The sequence below is a fragment of the Chanodichthys erythropterus genome, chromosome 12, assembly GCF_024489055.1.
Source record: "Chanodichthys erythropterus isolate Z2021 chromosome 12, ASM2448905v1, whole genome shotgun sequence".
NCBI lineage: Eukaryota > Metazoa > Chordata > Actinopteri > Cypriniformes > Xenocyprididae > Chanodichthys > Chanodichthys erythropterus.
Window position 1 is genome coordinate 47,318,219 of NC_090232.1, and position 26,473 is coordinate 47,344,691.

At 37.2% G+C, this 26,473-nt stretch overlaps 1 protein-coding gene across 1 annotated transcript in view; it reads right to left on the reverse strand.

The window, feature by feature from the left end:
• The window catches only part of LOC137031475 (complement C3-like), a 38,039-nt gene extending 26,273 nt beyond the window's left edge, over positions 1 to 11,766 (reverse strand). Inside the window, exons 1-6 of the mRNA XM_067402452.1 lie at positions 11,617 to 11,766; positions 11,348 to 11,543; positions 11,007 to 11,175; positions 10,405 to 10,478; positions 10,194 to 10,282; positions 391 to 473 (exon numbers count right to left, since the gene is read on the reverse strand). Of these exons, the coding sequence (XP_067258553.1) occupies positions 391 to 473; positions 10,194 to 10,282; positions 10,405 to 10,478; positions 11,007 to 11,175; positions 11,348 to 11,543; positions 11,617 to 11,687 (682 nt within the window). The 5' untranslated portion in view covers positions 11,688 to 11,766. The remainder of the gene's footprint in view (positions 1 to 390; positions 474 to 10,193; positions 10,283 to 10,404; positions 10,479 to 11,006; positions 11,176 to 11,347; positions 11,544 to 11,616) is intronic.
• Positions 11,767 to 26,473: the final 14,707 nt, after the last annotated feature.

The window sequence follows — 26,473 nt, forward strand, 5'->3', positions numbered from 1 at the left end:
AACTGGATGTAGCTACATTAAGATTAATCTGATTAACTGATTTACATATTCATAATTAAGCTACAGCCATGTGCTCACCTTGTGAATATGTCATGTTGTCATTGGTTGATTTAGTCATGTGGTTTATCAGTTCTGTTTTGTGATTGGGTCATTGTCATGATTGTTCACAGGTATTCCTTGTTTGTCATTAGTCCTTGTATATAGATAGCCCTCATGTTTCATTGTTCTTTTGGCTAGCTTTTTTTTTGTGTGTGTGTATCCTGCTGTTCAGTTAGTTTACGTCAAGTCAAGCCACGTCTTTGTTTTTGTATTTTGTTCATGTTTTGGATTATAATAAACTGCACTTGGGTTCTCTATATGCTCTCCTCCAGTGGACTATGTTACACTTACCATATTCTTTGACCTCAAAGTCAGCAGTAAACTGCTTCTGAGGAGTGTTTGCGAACCATGTGACCACCTTCCAGATCCCAAGACTGAAAAATACAAAACACATCCAGGAACATACACGTCTGAATTAATGACATCAAAACAGATGATAATAGACCATGAACATGGTTTTGTTGCTGTTTATTGATAAATTAGTAGGTAATGTTGCTATAATGTCCTGAAGTACACACCAGGTTAGGCCAGGGTTCTTCAATTTATTTGAAAAAAATTGAAAAGCCATTTGATGTTATCAGTTTTACAGTCACAATCTGCCTGCATAAACAACACATTGGCTTTATGTTGTGGTGGTCAGGCAAGATAAAACAAAATTGTACAATCCATTTTGAATTGTCTATTTTTAGTGTCTAGCGGGCTGGCAGTGGTGACTGCAATAACGCATAAGTGTTTTGCTTAATATCTGTTCTGGGTCAGTTGCTTCGTTTATTCTTTGCTGCTAAGAAGGATTTATTTCGTATCTGTGTTTGTCCTATTTTCTATCTTGACTATAATTGTATTTTAATTGTACTTGTTAAAAATAACAGGCGCGTTTGCAGACTTTATTGGTGTTCGTGCCCGCACTTAAGCTTTAGTTAGTTTTGGATTGCAGTCATTCACGGGTTTAGGCTTTTGCAGTGCTAATTTTCAAGGTGGGCCTGGCGAGGGAAAGCATTCTTAAACTCGTGTAATTCAGAAGTGAGCAGGACTAGCGGGCTGGCAGTGGTGACGGGAATAGCGCGTAAGTGTTTTGCTTAACACTCTGAGGTCTGAAAACGCGCCGGCGCGTTTTGCAGGGTTTTTTTCACATTGCAGCAAAACAGACTTAAAATACTCAATTTTTTGTCATAGAGACATAAGTAATATATCAATTGAAACTATAGAATATCTTCTTTTATTTGTATACACTCAGAGTAAAAACATAAAATAAAATAAAATAAAGAAAACTAACATGATGCGTGATTTCTCCTCTCCCTCTAAACGAAGTCCAATCTGATAGTTCTCAGAAAATGAATTGTAACTTAGTGAATACTAATCACAGAAAAATTAAACTTATGTCTAAAAAAACGTTAAGATGTCAGGTTTTAAATCATGTAAGTCAAATCGAAAACAAACCTTCTGTGTTTATGTAATCTGTATGAAAAGAGAGCCATGTCAGAAGCCCGTGATTCAGCTCATTATCCGCTAATGCGGCCACACCCAAGGAGCTAGCGCTATTCAGACTCAAATTCAGAGGCAATACATGCATTCATTGTCTCAATCGTGTATTTATTGTCTTGAAAAGTGTTTATCTCGATGTAAAAGTCATGGTTAGCGAGCTCTAGAAGACATGCAGTTAGTTCCTGTTTTCTTTTCTTCTATAGATGAATTTTAGATGAGTTTTTGTTTCTTTAGCGCCCTCCGGCTGCAGTATGAATTGGAAACTCCATTCATGGAATAGCCTCTTCTTCTTTTAGATGAATTTGTGGACTAAAAATGCTCCAACTTCAAGTATGAATTGAAAACACCAGCGCTCATAGTAATGACAATGAATATGAAATAAATATAACTCCTCTGTATAGAAAATTGACATAAGCATATGAGAATCCAATATTTCTCCAAATGTGCATGCTTTTAAAAACATCACAGAAGGTTTTTTTCACAGCCTACCTGACTGAAATGCCTCATTAATATGCAAGTCATTTCAGCTCATTACTATGCAATTCTTTTGTCTTCTCAGGTGAGAATGGCCCATTATTCAGTGGTGATTCACGCCTCCATGCATACTGTGTTTCTTGGCAAAAAGTGTCTTACAAAAACTAAATCAATATATTGAATATATTCGTTTATTCTTTGCTGCTAGGAAGGATTTATTTAGTATCTGTTGCAGACTTTATTGGTGTTAGTGCCTGCACTTAAGCATTAGTTAGTTTCGGTTTGCAGCCATTCATGGGTTTAGGCTTTTGCAGTGCTAATTTGCAAGGCAGGCCTGGCTCGTTTCAATCACGTGTTTGCAGTGATATTATATAGCAGTATATTAATTGTGTGTGCGCGCTGTCGCGGAAGTGTCAGCGGGAGCGTTCAGCCTCCTCGTGTGAAGACCGACTCGGGTAAAGATTTTCGACTCTACCTGTGCGACTCCACCGAGCAACAATACCGGTAGGCACTTAAGTTTTTTTCCTTCCTTTCACACTTTTCCTTCTTCCTCAGCATGTGCTTTCAACACATTCCTGTTGTCTCTCGGCAACGCTCCACTAACCCACGTAAAAGGCAGCGCAATGTTTCTAACCTGTGCCCTGTTTACTCCTCTTGTAACACTAACAATCCTCTCTGTCTTTGTGGGTCTATGGAATTGTCAGTCAGCAGTTAACAAAGCTGACTTCATCCCGGCCTTTGCTACTAATTCTTATCTTAATATCTTGGGCTTGACTGAGACCTAGATTCGTCCAGAGGACTCAGCAACCCCTGCTGCTCTCTCTAACAACTTCACTTTCTCTCATACCCCTCGCCAGTCTGGGAGGGGTGGGGGCACAGGTCTTCTAATTTCTGACAATTGGAAATACTCGACTCATTCCTCTCTTTGCAGCTACAATTCATTTGAGTTTCATGCTATTACAATCTCAATTCCTGTCAAAATTCATATCGTAGTAATTTATCGCCCCCCAGGCCAACTGGGTACCTTTGTACAGGAACTGGACATGCTGCTGTCCTCATTCCCAGAGGATGGTAGCCCACTTGTAGTTTTTGGCGATTTCAACATTCATCTAGAGAAGCCATATGCTTCAGAATTCCTCTCTCTTGTAGCCTCATTCGATCTCAATTGGCTCATCACCACAAGTACACACAAATCTGGCAACCAGCTTGACCTCATTTACACACGCAACTGCATCACTGACAACATTTTGGTAAAACCTCTGCACATCTCTGATCATTTCTTTGTTACTTTTAATCTACAACTCCCCATTTGTTCACCACCAACCCCTCTACCAGTTACCTTCAGACGAAACCTGTGCTCTCTTTCTTCTTCTCATCTTTCTTCTGTCATGTCATCCTCCCTTCCCTCACCCACACAATTCTCATCTCTGGATGTGAATACAGCAACAGACACTTTATGTTCCACCTTAACTTCATTTCTTGATAGTATCTATCCTCTGTCATCCAGGCCTGCACGTGCTACTCCCTCTAATCCCTGGTTATCCGATGTTCTTCGTGAACATCGGACCAAACTCAGGGCTGCAGAGAGGAAATGGCACAAATCAAAAGACCAATCTGACCTAAGTAGCTATCAATCTCTGCTCTCATCCTTTTCTGCTGAAATTCATGCTGCTAAATCTTCCTATTTCCACAACAAATTCAACAGTGCCTCAAACACAAGCACACTTTTCAAAACATTCAACTCTCTCCTCTGTCCCCCTCCACCACCACCCACCTCATCTCTTACTGCTGATAATTTTGCTAACTTATTCACTGACAAAACATCTACCATCAGCAGTCAGTTCTCCGCTCCACACACACAGGAACAGAAATCTTGGAGTAATCCTTGATGACCAACTGTCCTTCAAAGACCACATTGCGAAGACAGCTCGGTCATGCAGATTTGCACTATTCAACATCAGGAAAATCAGGCCCTTTCTAACAGAATATGCAACACAACTTCTTGTCCAGGCTCTGGTCATTTCTAGTCTTGATTACTGCAATGCTCTTCTGGCTGGACTGCCATCATGCACAATCAAGCCTCTACAAATGATTCAGAACGCTGCAGCACGTCTCGTCTTTAACAAGCCCAAAAGAGCCCACGTCACACCTCTCTTCATCTCTCTACACTGGCTACCACTTGCTGCTCGCATCAAATTCAAGGCGTTGACGCTTGCTTACAGATCTACCACAGGCTCAGCACCCTCCTACTTCCACTCACTCTTATGAGTCTACACTCCTACCAGAAGCCTACGGTCTTCAAAGGAGCGAAGGCTTGTGGTACCGTAACAGAGGGGCACGAAATCACTCTCCAGGACATTCTCATTCACTGTCCCTTGCTGGTGGAATGATCTTCCTGCCTTCATCCGGAATGCTGAATCCCTGGCAACATTCAAAAGACAGCTGAAAACTCATCTCTTTCGTGAGCACTTAACCTCATCTTTAAAAAAAAAAAAAAAAAAAAAAAAAAAAAAAATCTTATACCTATCCTTTCACTTCCTCTCTATTGTAGCTTATAATACTCTGAGCACTGCCGATAACTTTTATTGTGAGCACTTCTTGTCTATTTGCCTAGTTATGACGACTCGTTTGTTGTATTCCTCACTTGTAAGTTGCTTTGGATAAAAGCGTCTGCCAAATGAATAAATGTAAATGTAAATGTACTTTTATTTTTTTTCATACTTGCAATGCTTTTGCTGCCAGACTAAAGGCCCATTCAAACCAAGAACAAAACTATTAGGATAAGTATAAAGGAGGTGTGGTAGGCATCCCAGAAGCATCACAATAAGCTACATTTGTAACCCAAGACATTCCCTTCTGAAACGGGAACTCACACTGCATCTGAACAAGACGCTGTGAATAACAAATACCCACTCTGCCATGCTGTGACTAAGCACTCAAAAAGCTGACTCTCCTGACCTCACTGTCAGAGTCATATTTCACAAAGGTATGTACCAGCAAGCTGTCAGTGACACTATCCCCTAAGGCCACTGCCCAAGCTATATACCCTAAACGAGGAAAGTCCACAAGTGGTAGGGCTTGGCCCAAGGGCGGAGCTCAAATGTTTGGAATCATTTACCTAATGAAGAAAATTCCTTTAAGGGAATATGGCCAGGCACAAATGAGACCATGGCCTGTCACTTTAGGGGGACATTAGAGCATCAACCCCTAGAATCGCCAGGGAGGCTGACTTCCGTTACCCTAGCAGAAGAAGCCAACAACCTGTCTGCCTAAGCAGAATCTCTAGATTGAGCACTTTCACAGAGGCCTCCAATGAGAAGATACTGCAACAGACAATAACCACTTCATACCGAATTGCAGAGATGGAAGTCCTGGAAAGCAGAGACTCAGCATATCGACCTTCCAAATGTGGGGAGTAACTCAGCCTGAAAAAGGGTTCTCCAGGACCTGCAGAGCACTAAACGTAGCTCTGGGGGAGCGGAGTACTCTGCATAATGACTAACCAACTCACTGTAGTAAGTTTATCAAGGAAGCCCACAGAAAATCCTTCAACTTGACACTAAAGTGTGGTTCATAAAGGAAACTTACCATTACCTAGCACTGGGTAGCGAAGCATTCAGCACACTGGCCCCTTTCAAATAAGGGGCGTATTACAGAGGCTGGAGCACAAAGACAGCTTATCCAGGAGGCTTAAAGCCAATCACTTGATAATACTGCTGTAAGGAATCTATGGAGCAAGGCATTCTGCATACTGACCCTCTAAAACGAGGGGAGTGCCAAACTCAGCCTACATTTGTATGTCAAGGAGGCTCATCAAAAGCTTAACATAGGATACTGTAGACTGCACAGTACTGTGAATAATTACCCACTAAGTGAGAGGAGTACTAACCAATTTGCTAGACTTATCAAGGAGGCTTGCAAAAGCATCACTTGATACAAAAGTACACCAAATTCTAAGAAGCAGAGTACTCATTATAACGACCCTCTTAAGAAAGGGGAGTACCTAAAGAGAGCTCAACTAGAAAGGGACTTTAATAAGTGGAATAACTCTCTAAACAAGAGGAGGTAATCAAACCCTTATACTAAGGACAGATTATCAGAGCTCAGGGGGGCAGAGGCCTCAGCTAAGTGAGAGGAGAAAGAGCCTAACAACACTCTAGCCTAAGGACACTGACCAAGAACACTAATAATGAGCCCTAGTGCTACTGTCTAGAAGGAAGAGCTCTAGACAGTGGATGCCTCAATAAGATAACTCTTTAAAATGAGAAGAGCATAACTACACCATTTTACAAAAAAAGCAGCCCCACTAATTGCACTCACTGAGAGCTGTACCACTTGGCAACATGATCTAGGTGGAACTCTAGGGAGTGAATGCCTTAGTAGAATGACTCTTTAAAATGAGAGGTCTAATCACCCTTTAAACTAAAAACAGATTTATCAAGGAGTTTCACAGAGAGCCTTGGCACCAGACACTGCTAACCCGCGTGGCTTAGAGGAATGAACATTAACATTAATGAACATTCATAACATTAAGGTTGATCCACAGTAGTCACGTTGACTATTTTAACCATGTTTTTAACTATCTTTCTGGATGTCAAAAGATGCAATGACGTTGCTGCCTATGTGTGGATCAGATACCCTCTGATTTGATCAAAAATATCTTAATTTGTGTTCCGAAGATGAACAAAGGTCTTACAGGTGTGGAACGACAAGAGGGTGAGTACTTAAAAACAGAAATTTTATTTTTGGGTGAACTAACCCTTTAAGCTCTTAGGGAAGGATTACTAAACATGCTAAACACACTCAGCCAAATATCAACTTATCAAGGAGGATAACTGAGAGCCATTTAACAAGACACTAATGTTTAAGTGAAGTTCACAACGTAATTTCGGGAGGAGTGAACCCATCTAATCTTTCAATTAGTGAAACTCAAACATAATCTCAAGAGGAGGGAACCCTAATCTTTCAATTACATCCAGAGCATATAAGCAGCTACTCACCCTGCTCTGGCATCAGTTGTTTCGATATCCCTCTACCTCCCCAACTCCACCACATAAATTAAGCATCTCATCTATCGTACTCCTCTTTCATGCAATAGTAGTCCCTTGGGGGTATATCCAAGCTTGAGTTGAAGCTGCTTCCTCGAGCCCCTCCACAGCGGACAGCAAGCCAAATATGCTTAACCTTATTAGCTTAAAGATTTTATGAGGAAACGAACTCGTGAAATGGCTTGTAGAGCCGAAAAGCACACTCTTGTAATTACTCATGTATACCCATTTATTTTTTTATTTACTCACAGCTCTGATAAGCATCCATAAACACCCACTTTCATTATACGTGTGCTTTGACACAGATAGCTAGATCTGCTTCAGGAGATAGTATAACCTTCACCTCTGTATGGACAGCAGAGGGGGCGGATTTATTAATAACATCTGCCTCATCTCACTCTGCATCCGATTCCACAAAATTAGACATTCCAACAATCAGAGCAGGAAGAGTCCCAAAAAGAATGACTTCCCATTAGACTCCTCCCACACTCCATTGACAACGCCCACGATCGATCTCGTATGATGCTACTGTGACTGTGGGACCCAAACCACAGCTTGCAGGCACTTAATGTCAATAGAGAGTCTAGCATAGCGAGCACATCAAACAGCATAACTCCCTCAAGAGCTGTGTGCTCTGTTCAAACTCTAGATTCTTATCTCTGTAACTAGTCTACTGCTATGAATGCATCGCTACGAGTGTTTTTCAACTCCCTTGAGAGCCATACATGCTCATAAAAATGCTTACAAGGGTGGAGCTTCTCCTTGTGACCACATCACAAAGCATGCATTAAACTCCCTCGAGAGCCAAACATGCTCCGTTCAACAATACAGTAGGTTCTTATCACTCTATCAAGAAACAAGCAAGCTGCCATCTGCCTTTAATTCCCTTGAGAGCCAAACACACTCGTGCAAATGCTGACTACTATCCTTCAAGAGAGAATAAAAGAAGCACAAAGCTTCTTTCCAGTCTCTTTCAGTAGTCATTGGAAAGCACCATATGAGCATATCCAGCTTGATGGATGGTCAAACATCTTACACGCTCCTAAAGATGAAGAAGATGATGACGTGTTCTTCAAGTGCCCCTTTATTCTTACAGTCATGCTGGTAGTGACATCATAGGCTGTCATCGGTCAATACAATTGTCATGTTTAGACACATTCTTCAGACACGTCTTGTTCAGATGCAGTGTGAGTTCCCATACAAAAGGGAACTATATTATAAATTAGCATCCACACCAACGTACAATAACACTCTGTTTATTGTGAGTGCACACTACAATAATGTCATCTGCCACTTTAAATGATCGAAATCTTTAAAGCAGGGTGGATTCTGATTGGATGTCAACCAATCAGAATCACGCATGGGAACTATGCGTTTTGTAATCATTCTTTTAGTCTATGCTCTTTTCAGTTGATGAATGAGCAGAACTTTATAGTGCGTCTCTAATCCAATAAATCACGTTACGCTTCTGCTTTATTATTTTTGATATGAAACAAAGTCTCAAGTTTTTTTTTGTTTTTTTTTTTAACCTAATTCAAACAATAAATACCATTTTGGTGCTCTTTAATGTGGTTTAATGTGGAGATCACAGTTGCCTCCTCAGATCAAGTGAAGCGGCAGCACGTAACGCACGTGATAGGATCATCTCTTCCGTTTTACTACTAGTTACAGTGGGAAACAAATAAGGTATGTTAAAATATCCAGTACAACTTACCAAAATCCATATCATGTCTTATGTAATCGCTCAATCAGTGTTTTATCCACGAAAAGACATCAATAAAAAAGTTCAATATGTTTACTTTTACCTCAGAAAAGCCATTCAGTGACCATAAACTCATTAGTCACCTCTAGAGAGGTGAATTTTGCACTATATTACATAATTATATTTTTTTACTGTTCAGTATTTAATGTATGTTTGAATAAATCTGTCAAGTTTTATGAAAGCCCATATTCAAATGTTTATTTTCAAAAAATGAATTAGAGTAGAAACATAATTATGTAATTATTATAACGTTATTATTATAAAAACTTCCTTGTGTGTAAATTGTTAATTTATCAGTTAATTTTAACCTTCAATATTACTGACTGAATCCCTATGTAGTAAATGGCAAATTTTCTCACAAAAAAAAAAAAAAAAAAATCTCTCAGCTAATGTAAACTACCTGATATTCATCCAAATCAATCAAATCGAATCTCAAATTGAAATTTGTCACCAGGCGCAACTGTTGTCAGCTTTCTACAGGAGTATCAAAACAAACTAATGAAGTAACGCAAACATGTTGAGTACGTCAGAAATAACAGGGTATTTGTTTACTCTTGGCAACTCGTCACATCACGCTGTGCCACATCCAATGTAGAGAGCGTCACTGATTTTAGTTTGTTATATTTGCTTTTGACTCATCATGTAGTGCCGTTCGTATTCGGTGTAGACACGGTGCAAGTTAACATTTTTTCAAATCCGTTAAAGGATTGTTACGCTGCAATAATTAGGTCGGCCAGAACCGAGAACATTTCCTATAACACTAGATATACCTGTACATCAGAATAAGAATGTCATCTACGCTAATATCTGTCTCTCTGCCATATCCAGATCAGATGGATAACCTGTGTCTGGACCTGACTACAACGTAGCCCAGGAGACAATGGGCCTACAGATCCAGTTCTGGCTGCATCTATCTTTTTCCACCCCTGGGAGTCAGCCGACATTGGCTTAATGTAGCACCATCTTGTATATGTTACATATTACCACGCTTGCTTGTACAGCTTATTTTTAACCACTTCTCTTTTTTTCTGTGCTTTTAATATGGAAAGCTGCTTTGAAACAATTACCAATTGTAAAAAGCGCTATATAAATAAATTTGACTTGACTTGACAAGTTGTCAATGACACTGCTTAAGAATTATCAGCAATTTTGTATGAGAAACATGATTACAGTAATGTTACATTGACAGAAACATTTGGCTTCAGCACAGGCCCTCGGACCAAACCTTTGTCTCTTGTGGGTCGCCTGTTGAGGAACCCTACCATAGACAGATAAAAATGTTTGATCTGTACACTCAGGTCTTATACATCTATCAGTGTTTTACACACCTGGAAACCTCAGGAATGGCATATTGTCCAGACTTCATCCCTTTCACTGGATAAATCTTTTCTGATGAAACTGTAATGCCTTGTGGATTCTTAAACACAGAAATCACAGTTACCAATGTGTCTACTGAGATCAGTGCAATGATGAATGAATGAATGAACAGAAGGATGGATGGATGTGTATGTGTATGTGTGTACTTATATAAATGTGTACCATGATTTCCACCGTGACTCCAGACTGACTGAGGGGTTTCAGGTTGGGCGTCAGAGAGAAAATCCTGTACTGAACTGCAAAAAAAGGTCAAAGCAAAAACTGAAATTCTTTGTATGAAATTTTTAACTGATTGTTTTATTCATACATATTTGAGACACTTGGCATTCAATGTGTTCAAATGATGCCATAAATTCAAATAATGCCATAAACAACTTTTTTACTAAGCGTAACTAGCATTCTATAGCTATGATAGCGACAAAATCCAATTGGCTTGTAACGGCTTTATGAAGGCATGGCTTATATTCCAACATATACACATGCTTTTTTTTTAATTTAGCTTGAGATGACTTGAAGCAAAATGCAATTACTACTTGTCTGACAACTTCATACAAGTGATAATAATAATAATAAACTTTCAAAAAGCAAATGCAGCCATTTTGTGGAACGAACCAGATGCCATTCACACTCCATCTGTACTATATTTAATTGCTAGTATATGTTCAAAAGTACAGAATATTTATGATGTCATGCTGATGTAACATTTAAATTTCACTTTGTGCTTTAATGTGCTCTATATTTGCCATGTTTTCACTTAATCTTACCTGTGCTAGCAGGCGTGTAGATGGGCTTGTCTGTCTGTACAAATATATATCCAGATTGGAATGAGACCATGACCACTTTCTCCACAGTTTTGGATGGAAATTGAGCTTGTAGATTCACATACTGCTTCTCCAGAGGATCATCAGAGAAGAAGTTCTGATCATCAGGAATCTGAATAACAGAAAATGTATTAGTCCTTTGTAAATTTGGAAGGGAAAAAAAAATGAAAAGAATTTTAACATTTACAAACTAAATTGTACAAGTTTAGATGATGAATCTGCACAGATAAGCTCACACAAGCAAAAATAAATAAATAAATAAATAAATAAAAATATGGCATTACCTTTATATCTGTAAGGATCTGGTAATTGTTGTCTGCAGTCAGTGTCACTGATTTGGACAGTATCTCCTTGTCTTTCTTTGGGTGGTTCTTCACTATGATCTTTACATCAAAAGCTCCTCCAGAATAATCCTGAGCCTCCACAAACACGTTCTCTGAAGAACCCACTCTCAACAAATTAGGAGCTGACAGAACAAACCTGAGGAGAACAAATCAGATCAAAAACAGATCTATAAGAAACTCTATGAGCAAACGGTGTGTTTAATACTCACAGCGGGTCACACAGTGTGAGGAGGGGTGAGGAGAGAAGAACAACAGTCAGCCACAGCAGCTTCACGTCCATCCTGTCTGTCTGTGTGTCTCTTCCTGTGAGCGTCTGTGAACCTGCAGCAGCTCACATTTATACCCGCCTCTGCGACCCTCAGAGTCCAAACTCTCTTTCTCTCTCTCTCTCTCTCTCTGACACCCCATGGTGATTAGGCAACACATTTGGGAAGGGGAGGATCTTGGAAAGCTTTTTTTGCAGGACTTCCAAAATTACAAAATAAGCTCCAGTAATTGCAAAAAAATGGTTTATTAGTAACATTAGTAAAAATTTTGTGCCTCAATATCAAGTGCATTTGTCACCTACCATTATTTATTTTTTTAAACATGTCTACATGCATCCCCTGCAAACTCAAACCAATAAACCATGTTCCCAGACTAATATGGTTGCAATTCATGAACCTGTCTAACTATAGACAACATGGCAACACTTTACAAGAAGGTTTATTAGTTAACATGAACTAATAATGAACTGCACTTATACAGCATTTATGAATCTTTGTTAATGTTAATTTCAAAATGTATTAATACATGATTAAAATCTTTTTAACATTAGTTGATGCACTGTGAACTAACAAACTGTATTTTAATTCATTAACATTGACGAAGATTAGTAAATACAGTAACAAATATATTGCTCATGGTAAGTTCATGTTAGTTAATTCATTATCTAATGTCTAACTAATGTTAATGTTAGTTTTGTGCATCAGACAGTAGACTTATAAAGAGTTTGAAGATTTATCAGCAGTGCATTTCAGATTTCCCGTAAATCATTGTGCTTGTTGTGTAAATTCAACCTTTGGTAAACTGGCAGCTGCTCTATTGATCTTTCGTGGTCAAGAGAACTATTGAACTGTTTACTTTCATGCAAATGTGCCAAAGATGTAAGATGCACTGGAATGAGGTTTGTTGATGAATATGTTTTGCTCGACATTTAACTTTTGTAACACTGGCGGGAACAAAAGAGATGGCAGGGGTAGAACGGATATGCAGGGTTTATTATAACAAACAAACAACACATAAAGAACTAAGGAACACAAAGAGCTAGGGAAGATACGGATCAAAAGAATGCAGTCCATCTAAAAGTAACAACAAACAATGACTTACAAAGAAACAAGAAACACAAGGGGTATTTATACACAAGATAACAAGGGACAGGTGAAGGTGAAACAAGGTTAAAGGGATAGTTCACCCAAAAAAATTAAAATTTGATGTTTATCTGAATGCACTCTGACTCCGGAAGTGATCTCTCGCACTCAATGATGTACACACGGCGTCAGAGCATGTTTTCAGACGTCACACCGGATGCTCAAGGCAGTGGGACATAGTGGTGTATTAGAGGTTAAAAAATGATATAAATACTTTTCGTTTTCTCACAAATGAAACACCTGTGTCTGCCCCAGGTTTAATTAATCCTGAGAGAAGTCCTCAGTTACCTTCAAGTAGAAGGTCTGGTTTGCCGGGCAGGTAAAATTTCCATGGGTGAAGAATTCATTCCACTGATGATGCTCCATTGCGTGCAGGACACCTGAACAACCTCTGAGTGACCATTCAATACTTGAACACTGATGAACTTGGTGTTATTGTAAGATGAGAAAAAGGGTTGTTGGAAAAACAGAATAACACAAAATAACACCATGATGAACGTCAAAAGTGCGAGTGGTAAAGAAGGTCTACCTTTCAGAGTCCTATTTTTAGTGAGCAGCTCATTTAATCAACAGATTCTTCACTATCACTGTTATATAATAGTGGGATTTAGACTTGTTCTGGATGAGTTAAAGGCAAGTAGCAAAGAGTCTAAATAACTAGTATATTTACCAGTGGTATGCATAATTAAATATATCACATACTTAAACATAGAAATACACAATTTCATAATTACAATTATAAAAATGTCTATAATAGTTGTTTTAACTGCAAATCTTTAATGCAAAAATAAGGTTTCAATCAAGTCAATTAGAGAATGGAATTTACAGAAGCATAGATTTAAAATCTCTTGTTTAGCTTTTACAACCATCATCTGTGCATTTGATGTACAGGCTACGTCACACTCAAGAATAGAGGTCTGAAAAATGAGTACCAGGGGCTGTATTCACAAAACATTTTATCTTACCACTAAGAGTTCTCCTAAATAGCAGTAAAAGTTCTTAGCTAAGAGTTTTCTCTTAACACCTATTTACAAACCTGCTGAGACCAACTTGAAGTCTTAAACTAAGAGTAAGGGCGGGGTTGACCTCGTTGCTATGGAGTAAACACACAGTGATTGGCTGATGGGGGAGGAGTCAGTGATTTAATCACAGAAAAATTGTAGAATGAGGTGTCATGTTTCCATATTAAAATAAAAGTTTAAAAATACAAATGTTGCCCTATTCAAAATAAAATGTTGCCATAAAGGTTTTAAAATATAGGCTAAGTGTCACTAATTAAACTAGTATATACAGTTAAAAAAAAAAAAAAAAATATATATATATATATATATATATATATATATATATATATATATATATGTGTGTGTGTGTGGGTGTGTGTGGTTGTGTGTGTGTTTGTGTGTGTGCGTGTGTGTGTGTGTTTTTACTCTATTTGATCATTTGTAAGTGTGAACTAATGAAAACCACTGCCACAGGTAATCAGACAATCTTTATTTATTTGTTAAAGTTTTTTTTTGGCATCTCATCGTAGATTCAAATCTATAAATCAGAATGTATTGCATTTATGAAGAAAAGGTTCAGCACCCAAGGCTCTGTCGCTATTGCCTCAATGGTGTTCAGTGTCTTTGGGTGGATTAGGACTGTTTGTGATTTGATCTTACCCACGTAGAAGGAAACGTTCTCAGGACCTTACGCAACATTCCCTAAAAGTTCTCAAAAGGTGATACAATTTCTGAACCTTTACAGAACATTCGGGACGCTCCTAAAACGTCCTCTTTTGGTAATGAAAGTGCTGCAGTTCAAGGTTCCTTATATGACTTTAGGGGCACATTCCAATTTGGTTATTTTATGGTCAAAAAAAGAACTTTACAAATAGGAGATTTGGGACATTAACAGAACGTTCCCACACGGTCCTCTGTTGATCAATTAATAACGTTCCCGATATGAGTTTAGGGGAACTTTCCATTTTGGTTGTTTTATGGTCATGCAAGAACGTTATAATTTGGGAAGTTATCAGAACGTCCTATAGTGATAGTCCCCTAAACATTCCCAAAACGTCCTGAATGTTCCCTGAAGGTCCACCAAATAACGTTCCCCAAACCTTAAAAGAACTCTACATAGTGACCGTCTCTGAACGTTCTGGGAACGTACAATTTCTAGCGGGGTAGTGACTTAGGAGTCCTCTTGACTACTCCTAACGTTTCACAGATTTAGGAGCTAGTTTTAGCGCAAAAATGCTTTGTGAAATACTCTTAGAGCAAAAATTTAGGAGTCCTAAAATTAGGACTGACACGCCCATTATTTTTAGGAGTTTCTCCTAAATCGGCAAGTTAGGAGCTACTTTTAGCCTTAAGATTTTTGTGAATACGGCCCCTGATTTATAGAAATGCCTGCACTTCAGTTCTAACTGTTTAGTTCAATTTGTCATTAGTCATATGTTGGAAACTAGGGGACCCTCCTAGTTTGCAACAATGCCAATGACTGGACATAATAAACATTTTGTCCAAAGAGACCAATTGTATTACTGAATAGGTCTCATTTAGATTTTGAATTTGTAATTTGAATGATCAGAAATTCTATGAATTGATGTTTGATTAAAGCCATGCACATGTCCTGCATATTACAGTGCTTCCATAACACCTCAAAATTGACACAATTAAAATATGTCCTATATGTATGAAGGTGAATGATGTATGTTAGATTTGCATTATGTGAATTTTTCTTAAATGGTCTTATCCAGACAGTTGTTGCAAATGGCTTTCATCTGTTAAGATTTTATGACATTAGAAGAAAATTTGTTTTAGTTTACAGAGACATAGATCATTATTATGATTATGTTTCTGCAAAGAAAAGGCCAGATAAACTGAATGTTAGTGGTCAGATCTGACTGCTGGTGTTTAAGCATGGTCAGAGAATCTTGCACTTTGAGTTGCTATTGCAGCTGTGCTTACACAGTCTGTTGTGTTTTGAGCATAATGACACCCGGGTCTCCTGGGGGAATCTCACATTAGCTAGATCTGTGATTAGGGCACCAGATCACCTTTCGTGGTGTTGTGCTGTTTGTTTAGCAATTGGTATTTATGGTGTCATTCAAATACTTGACCATTTGGACCTCTGTCATCTGTAAAAACAGAAGAGTTTCTGCCTGATATTAACATTTTCCACACAACTTTAATTACATGTCCAGTAAAATAACTTCCCTGATCAGATCCCATATGATCTAACACTTCCAGAGAGGAGTTTGCTAACACTTGTCCACTTTCTTTGTGGTTTTGTTGCAAAGGAAAATCAAAACTTGTACCTCCCCTTGTCACTGGGTTACGATCAATAGAATCAAATTTTAATTCCTGTTTTGATCGTGAATGGATTTAGCCTATTCAAGATATGACAATCAGGTTGATTGTTTTAGTTGATAAATACTGGGCATTGTAATTTTTCTCATTAAAGATCCTTGCACAGATAGAAGATAGAGAAGTTCTTTAACAATTTATTTAATGCATTGTGAAGCACATTGTTGAATCATCATATAAATTATATTATATTAAAACAGTATACATTAAAAAATAATTGTATTTGCTGGTATCAAGAGGGTCTTGGCTGAATAATTTGTCAAGAGTGACTCACTGATCTTTTTAGAAGGCATCTGATCTGTGTGTTTTTTAAGTCTCTTTTAAGACACTGAACAACATACAAGAGTGCAGTATTTTTTTTTAATTCTGAACTAAGACCAAGGTAAAAGATATGTATTATAAGACTGAGCCTTAACCCGTGCTGTGTACACCATTTATGCCTCAGTCGTAAACCTTCTTAGCACCTCTTGAACAATTTCAAAGTATAGTGATGCTTATTCTATGGCTAAATTTCTTTTATGAAACAAAAACAAGCTGAGCATGTCCTCTGAATGGATAAAATCCTCAGGCTTGGTTACAAGTCTCTCAGTGACATCATAATTATCATTATATACATCAGTTTTAACATTTAGTGTATTTTCCCAATTGCAGTCTCTAGAATTTCTGCATGGCAGCAGTTCTCCAGGACTGAGACAGAATTATACCCAAATCTTTTCTTTTGAAATTTTTTAGTTTCACTACTCTCTCTCCCTTGTTATCTCTTTTGGTTTATCTAATCACAAAGATTTTTTCACAACGTGACCATTTGCTTATTTTTCAATGTTGCCACATCGTTGGAGCAAAACAAATAAATATGCAGCTGAGCATTCTTTACCTCAGAATTTAGGTTTTAATTTACAGCCCTCTGTTGAATACCAGAATAAAATTTGGATGATATTCCAATTTAAGGTTAATCTCTTGTTGCGTGGGCAAACAAGGAGATCTTTAAAGTTTAAAGCAAGGGATATCATTTCTCACCTACGCTGCCGCTATCATGTCCCTGATAAAATGTGGTTGTCTAATTCAACAGCCCCACCGGATTTCGGTCTCCGGTCTTAAATCTGAGTATGCCGACCCATTCTACAAATGTGTCTATACAAGATGCAGCTATCTTTCCCTCAACACTTCTAAAAGGCAAATAAGAATGGACTTACCACAACAGCTGAAGGAGAATATGATCAAGCCTCTTACTTGTTGCAAATCCCAATTTTCCACTGAAAAGACACTCGCCAACAGGATATGGGAGATCATGGAGGGAATGTCACCAATTTGTAAGGAACCCCCCATCAGCCCAAAAACGGAATGGGTCGAAGGTTCGTGTATGCCTTTTCATCGCCTCTGTGAAGTTCACTTAATTTCACTCGTTTAATCTGACTCCAATTTCAAATGATTCTTATTCTTAGGTTGTGTTTCCAATTACAAATGAATCATTTGTTATGTATTAATTTAGATATTTGATTATTCTGGGTATCTCATATTTTCAATTATTCTTTCATTATGGACCCATATGACTTAGTAAAGTCACTTTGAACGTTAAGTTCTTTTTACGCTCACAAACTCGCCAGTTCTGATCTTAGTCAGAGGGTGCAGAGTTTACTAATGCATTTGAGTCAAACCGCCACATGCTTGTTCATACAAAAACACAGTTTTCTTAGTCACAATACTGCAACTTGCTAAGCCAGTTGACAGACAAAAATCAAAAGGTTCCATGATGTGCAACATGCTCCTTTCATTGAGCCTTTAGTTTTAATCTATCCTGACATAGATTTGTGGAAATATAGACTCCAGTAATCTACTGGTCATAATGATTTCAGAAGAATCCAGAGTAAAATCAAATATAACATTTTATTTGTCAAGTAAAAATGTCAATTTCATAGTTGGACAATTAGAAGCCAATTCAGAAATAATGAATGCATAACATCAATTGAAATGCATATACACACAGTGGTGGATTAGTGTTTGAAGACACTTGCCCATCACTGTGTGGGGGTCTCTGGCTACAGAAAATCCCCAGACTTCTTTGCGATTTACCTTTTATACCAGGACCAGAACAAACAGGTTATAAATATTTACTACACCAATACCTGTTTTGGGGAAAGAGGAGTGGGTTTTCGCAAAAGGCACCACCCAAAAAGAGGACAGAATTTTCCTTAGTTTTCAATCTTCTTCATTATACCAGTGACTGCCGTGAAATTGAGACCATTTTACCAATCGCACTGAGCCATTTAAAAAGATACCAAACATAAAAAGAGAAAAACAATAGATAAACAAGTTACATTATATGTCTTGAAGAATTTTCAGTGACTTGAGTCAGGGGGAAGGGAAGGTGTGTTTGTGTTTGTGTTTGTATTTGTGTGTGTGTGTGTGTGTGTGTGTGTGTGTGTGTGTGTGTGTGTGTGTGTGTGTGTGTGTGTGGTGGGGAGACGTTGTCCTTTTGGGGTTAGGGCAAGGGAACAGGAACTAAACACAGGAAGTCAGAATACAGGAACAATGCAAACAAAACTATACAGTACTTCAAAATAAGAGTCCACAACACAAGACAGTAATCATGACAACTTTACATTAACCCTCTGGAGTGTTTGTGTGTTTGTGTGTTTGTTGTGTCTGAGGCTGATTTGGGGCTTGGAGAAGTTTTGACATGCCATTGTCCTTTTTTCAGTTGTTCATAAACATATAAATGACAAAAGTGTCATTACACTGTATTCAGCACAAACTAGGCTACCATAATATGTGAGGAACATGTATGTACATGTTTGTATTTTTGAAGGAACAATGATTATGCATGGTTATTGAAAAAACAAAAAACTTAAGTCACTGAAATAAGGCCAAAAAAAGTATATTAAATCCGTGTTCACAAGACTTCTGGCTATTGGAGGTTGTAGACTAGAGATTTGCTTCAGAATTATGTAAAAATTATGCTACCTACTCCTTCATAATGTCTCAGCTCATCATAAACAGCAATACTGTGAAAAAATTTAAAATAATGGTAAAATTTTAAATAATGGTATTCTATTATATTCTTTAAAATATAATGTATTTCTGTGATGCAAAGTGTCTGAACAATTATGTTACCTCTATGGCATTTCATATAGGCTTTAAGCTTAAAAGCATGCACATTTGGAGAAATATTGATGGATTCTTATATGTTTATGTCAATTTTCTATACTGAGAAGTAATATTTATTGTCATCACTATGAGTGCTGGATACTGTGTTTTCAATTCATACTTGCAGCCGGAGGGCGCTCTGTACACCTTTAGGCCACAAATTCATATAAAGAAGAAAAGGAACTAGGAACTAACGTCATGTCTTCTAGAGATCGTTAACCATGGCTTTAACATCCAAATAAACACTTTTCAAAACAATAAATACATGATTGAGACGATGAATGCATGCATTGACTCAGAATTTGCGTCTGAATAGCACTCGCTCCACGGGCGTGGCCACATTAGCGGATAATGAGCTGAATCTCGGACTTCTGACATGGCTCTCTTTTCATACAGATTACATGAACACAATGTTTTTTTTTTCGATTTGACTTGCACGATTTAAAACATGACATTTCAACGTTTTTTTAGACATAAGTGTCATTATTTTTGTGATTAGTATTCATAAGTTACAGTTCATTTTCTGAGAACTATCAGATTGGACTTTGTTCACAGGGAGAGGAGAGATCACGCATCATGTTAGTTTTCTCTATATTTCTTTATATATACAAAAAGCACAACATTGTGTTTTTACTCTGAGTGTACACAAATAAAAGAAGACATTCTATAGTTTCAATTGATGTATTACTTATGTCTCTATGACAAGAAATGACGGAGTATTTTAAGTCTGTTTTGCTGCAATGTGAAAAAAATCCTGCAAAACGCGCCGACGCGTTTTCGGACCTCAGGGAGTTAACTAGCAACATTATATTTCCCCCCCAAAATCATACACCTATATTCTTTGTATTACTACATGAAAATAAATGTTAATGCTATTTTTGAATGTGTCTGATTTCTCCAGGGAGTAAAATATAAGTTGAGGTGTTGTAACATTATTAGACCTTAGTAGGTCATTTCTGTTATCACCAGTTAAAAAGTGAGCTACAGTAATAAATGCGTACACTATAAAAGTCATAAGACTGTGTAAAAAAAATAAAGGATTTACAGAACAATTCTGAAGAATGAAAGTAAAATTTATATGCTCATGAGGGTTAAATGGCAAAGTTTTTCATCTAAATCAGTATATTGTTTAATTTGATATTTTCTATCTTCTAGCCCACTACATTTAGTCAAGGCTGGTAAACTGCCTCCCTGCCACAAATATGGTAGAACCATCACTTCTACCACTAAAGATTGCTTTATAAATAATCTTCCTGATCAGTTTCATTGTCTTTGCATATCCAGACAGCTTAGAAGACCTCGATGTTTCAATAGAAAGTATTGACTCTATCTTTTCCAGCACATTAGACTCAGTTGCTCCTTTGCGCTTAAAAAAGATTAAGAAAATTAATCCAACACCGTGGTACAACGAGCACACTCTGGCCCTTAAGGGAGCAGCCAGAAAAATGGAGCGCAGCTGGAAGAAAACAAAACTAGAAGTTTTTTGCATTTTGTGGAGAGAGAGAGAATGATTGAGTAAAGAAAAGCCTTACCAACTGCTAGATCTGCTTATTTTTCAAATCTTTTAGAAGAAAATAAACACCACCCTAGGTATTTATTTGATACAGTGGCTAAATTAACAAGAAATAAAGCTTCAACTTCTGATGTTTCCAAACAGCACAGCAGTAATGACTTTATGAACTTCTTTACTTGCAAGATTGACAGTATTAGAGAAAAAATTATAACCATGCAACCGTCTACTACAGTATCGCGTCAGATAGTGCATTGTAGTATCCCTGAGGAAAAATTCTATTAATTCACTGCTTTAGGAGAGAAAGAATTGTCCAAACTTGTTAAATCAACAAAATCAACGTGTATTAGACCCTATACCAACTAAGCTATTGAAAAAGATGCTTCCAGAGATCATAGATCCTCTCCTTAATATCGTTAATTCATCTTAATATCGTTAATTTATCACTAGTTGGGCTGAACGATTAATCGCATTCGCGTTAATATCACGATATGAAAAAATGCAATATTTAAATTGCTCATCACATGACACACGAGAGTAAGCGGTCTGCAGAGGAAGCATCAACTTGGCTCGCTATGCAATGAAGCCAGTCAGTGTACAGGGATGATTAGAAGGCCAATGGGCAATGCACCATAAGAAACACCTGCTTTGCTTATGTTTGCAGTGTGTTGTCTCACCTGCCGGTATTTTCCATACAAATGCTCTATGAATGCTGCCTCAGCTATGTCGTTATGTCAAATTCAAATGTTGACAAACGTTTTGTGAAGAGCGCTCGCATATGCGGCTGTGCACGACTCCGTTTAAGTGGTTAAAAATACTTGCATCTCAAAATGCTTTAATTACGCAAAAGTAATGTAAACACAGTCAGTTATGTCTAAGGGGATCAAACAAACAGTACAAACTACATCTTATATTTCAAAAGATACCTGTGCATTAATGTGAATACAGCTTATTAAATCTCCCACTCTCTAAAACTGGGAGATCTTTTTTCTCTGAAAAAGAGAAAAATCACTCAACAGCTCTCCCAGCTAACAGAATTTTGTTATAAGAACATTCTCTAAATAGTCAGTGTTGGTTCTGGGAACATTAAAAACGTCCATTCTAGGAACGTTGATTTGTAACATTCCAAAAACATAAATTGTCCAGTTTCCTTAATGTTAGTAGAATGTTATTTAAAGGTTAGTATGATGTTCCTGAAACATTCTTTCAATTATTCAAAAACCTGCTGTGAACAAGCACTGAAAGAAAGAGAAATAAGAACACAAACTACAACTTTCTTCATCCACAGCCTTAGATGAACTGAAGATAAAATACATTAAATCTCTGAAGATCTGATTAAACAACTCCACAAACTTATTACTACCCAGACTGAGAATTAGTAGAAGTTTAGATGTTTTGTTTGAGGTCACCATCATGGAGGTTGGTTGTTGCTTTAGTGAAAATATAATTTGCAACACTGTCATTGTTAACTTCTTGTTTAAAACATTGTTTTGTGTCATTTATACACTCACAGACATCAACATCCGGCATATGAAACACAACAATTGTGGCATGCTTTATGCCAGCATACAAAACAGATTCATGGTTCCCAGCATGCATTGAGATATGAATAAATTGCAGCTGATTTTTTTATTTATTTATTTATTTATTTATTTATTTTTATTGTCACCATTGTTGATGTTTGTATGATGAGTGCTGATGTCTTAGTGCGTCATTTTTAACTTCTAAATAGTTTTGGACAATCCAACATAAATCAGTTCAGTGTTAAAAATGATTTCTATCGCATTTTTGAGTTTATCATTTCCTTTTCAATTAAAACTTCAATACCAAAAGTAATGAAAACTGGACATTTTTTACATTCCCAGAACCAACACTGAATATTTAGAGAACGTTCTTATAACAAAATTCTGTTAGCTGTCTTGAAAGGAAAAAGGATAGGCCCTACTCTTAAATACTGAAAGCACTGTTTGTTTATTGCTTGTAATGTTTTTTTTTTTTTTTTCTTAATAGTAATAATATGCTTAATAATAAAAACGTTTAATTAATAAGACTAATCAATAAGAAAAAAAGAACAAGAATAATTTTGGAATCAGACTGCAACTCCCTGAATCAGAATCGGATTGTGAGGTGCCAAAAGATTCCCACCCCTGCAATGCTTTATTGCTTGTCTTTGTTGAATAATACAGATAAGAGGTGTTGGTTATGTTTTCACATAATCATTATTTGATCTGAATCACTGAACTCATTTAGAGCTCAATTTCAAGTTAGATTTACATTATTGATTACAGCAGCACTGTGATTCTACAGCAAAAACTTTTTCCATATAATCTGGAAAAAAAAGCTTCATTGAGAGACACAGACATCAAGAATCAGCCTGTGAATCTCAACAGTGGTGAGGATAATAAAGCATGTTGCAGTGCATTCTGGGTGCCACCAATCAAAATTCATCCATGGCTCCCATCATGCATTGCTGCATGAATAAATTATGAGCTGAAATTGTCTTAGTAATTTCCTTCATTGTCACTATTTTTTCAGTTTTTCTGTGACTTTTTAGTAGCTTGTTTTCTAATGTATGAGTTGATCTGTTGATCAGAATATGTCGCTTGCCACCGTTGTTGAGATTGACAGGCTGATTCTTGATGTCTGTGTGCCTAAAATAACTTTGTTGATGTTTTATTCAGAACAACTTCTGTGAAATCCTTCAGATTATATTATAAAAGCTGTAGAATCACAGTGCTGCTGTAATCAATAATGTAAATCTAACTCAAGAGATTGGGCTCTAAATGAAATCATGTAAAAGTGTAATTATGTGATAACACAACAAACCCCTGATCATACAACTCAATTAACAGTTGAAACAAAATCTAACATTAAATAGTCAAGGGTCAAGAGCTCAACTAAAGCAAACACTCATCTCCACGATGGTGGCTTAAAAATTGTGATTTTTCTCCTTTGGTGATTCTGCTTGTTATCATCAGGTGTCTTCAATAATGGTCAATCATCACTTAATTAATCACTTAATTATCTCATTAACTTTAACACCGCTTCAGTGGGTGGAATGAAAAATATGGCAGGACTTTTACTTTCTGACTCCTGTACTATACACCTCTGCCCAGATGGGTGTCACCTGGGCTGCCTAACTGGGTAATTAATTAAGTGATGACTGAGAATTATTGAAGATAGATACTGTTAACAAGCAGAATGAACAAAGGAAAGAGAAGCAACAAGAACAGAAAAACATAAACATTAGAAATACAACTGACTTCAGCGCAGCCTTAGATAAAAGACATTAACCTCTTAACTGTCACGATCCCGTTGGCGGGACGCCTCCCAGCCAGCACACCCATGTAGGGCCCACATGGTTTAGCCCAGATGAAATGAACATTGTTCAGAGTGCACACTACAGGCTGTAAAATGTATCACTGAATCAGTGTTGGATTTAATGAGATAATTAAGTAATTAATTAAGTGATGATTGATAATTATTGAAGATAGCTGCTGTTAACAAGCAGAATGAATGAAAGAAAGAGAAACAACAAGAACAGAAAACAATTGAAACACTAGAACTACAACTGACTTCAGCCACAGCCTTAGATGAAATCAACTGAAGATAAAAGAAGACATTAAATCTCTCCAGATCTCAGCAGAGGATTAAACAACTCCATATACAGAAGCTCTTATTGAGAATTAAGAGACTGTTGTTGATGTTTTATTGAATTTTTTTTTATGTTACCATCATGGTGATCAGAGTTTACTTTAGTTGAGTAGTTTGACTTGTTTTTAATAATGTCAGGGTTTCTCTGGCTGCTGTAACTGCTGAATTAGTTATGGCAAGAAAAACAAGAGAAAACTTAATCTGATGCTGTAACTGCTTCATGATAAGTATATAATCACTGCGCAGTGGCTTGATTCACTGATCTTATAACTGTGATTAATATGAGCAATATCTTACTAACTGTGTTTTAATGTGATTCATGTAAAGATCCAGCACAGATTTAATCAGAAAATCTGAATGATTTTAAAACAGATGGTACACTAAACACTTTGAACTACGGTGAGATTTACTCACAAACATACATCAAGAATCAGCGTATGAATCTCAACAATGGTGACATGCTTAATGCTGCAATGCATTCTGGGGTCCATGGATGAGTTTTGCATGATGCACCCAGAATGCATTGTGGCATGAAGCATGTCACCATTGTTGAGATTCATGCGCTGATTGTAGATGTCTGTGTGTGAGGAAGTTTTGCTGGAGTTTTAAGGTGTTTAGTGTACAATGTGTTTTAAAATTCATTCAGCTTTTCTGATTAAAACCGTTTTATCATTTTATTTCTAGAAAAGTCAACACAAACTTAACATTTTATTCATATAAAGCTCAGTCATTAGATCAGTGAAATAAGCCACTACATGACAGTTATGTTCTTATCATAAAGCAACTGATCATATTTTCTCTTGTCATTGTTGCCATAAAAGCTACAACAGACACAGTAAAACTAACACTAAAAAAGTCAAGAGTAAAACTGCCTAACTAAAGCAACGACTGACCTCGATCATGGTGACATCAAACAAAACTATTATTTTCAACAAATCATCAACATCTAAACCTCTGTTAATTCTCAATAACAACTTTTGTAGATATATGTCAGAAATAAAGTCAGTCTGGTTAATAATAAGTGAAGCTGGTAATGCTGTTTGTGGAGATGTTTGATCAGATCTTCAGAGATTTAATGTCTTTTATCTTCAGTTGATTTCATCGAAGGCTGTGGCTGAAGTTGTAGTTCTTGTTGTTTCTCTGTCCTTCTGTGATTCTGCTCGTTATCACCTAATTATCTCATTAACTCCAACACCGATTCAGTGTTACATTTAACAGTCTGTAATGTTCACACTGAGTAGTGTTCATTTCATCTGGGCTAAACCATGTGCTAAACATGGGTGTGCTGGTTGGGAGGCGTCCGGCCAGCGGGACCGTGACAGTTAAGGGGTTAATGTTGTTATTGTTATAGCTTAACAGACTGCAGCTGGCCTTTACTAGCTAGCTAACCTATTATAATAAAGCCATTCCATTATTGCACAGTGTTGCCATATGGCAACACAGACATTTTATCGATTTACCAAAAACTAATTTCATAATTTTTTTTTTTGAGTGGTGAATATGTTATCATAACTTACCTGAGATGATGTTAACAATTTTTTTGTGAATGTGACATGGGTGGGTCCTTGTTTGTTACTGATGTTTTAATTTGCTTTCAGCAACTACATACAAGAGACGGCAGCCTGTCCGAAAATCACGCCACAGAAAAAAAAATGCATGTCATGTCACTTAACCAAAGCACATCATTGGCTAAACTAAGGTCTTCTCTTACCAACAAAAAAAACGAGAATGTTCTGTTAAAGAGACAGTGGCAAGGAAATGAACACAAAGTGTATGTTGCCATATGGCAACACTATGCGGTAGAGAGTTAAGAGATTAACAGTGATGATTGAGCATTATTGAAGATACCTGATGATAACAAGCAGAATCACCAAAGGAGAAAAATCACAATTTAACATTTAAGCCACCATCATGGAGATCGGCATTTGCTTTAGTTGGGCTTTTGACCCTTGACTTTTTAAAATAAAATTTAGTTTGGGCTGTTTTAACTGAGTTATAA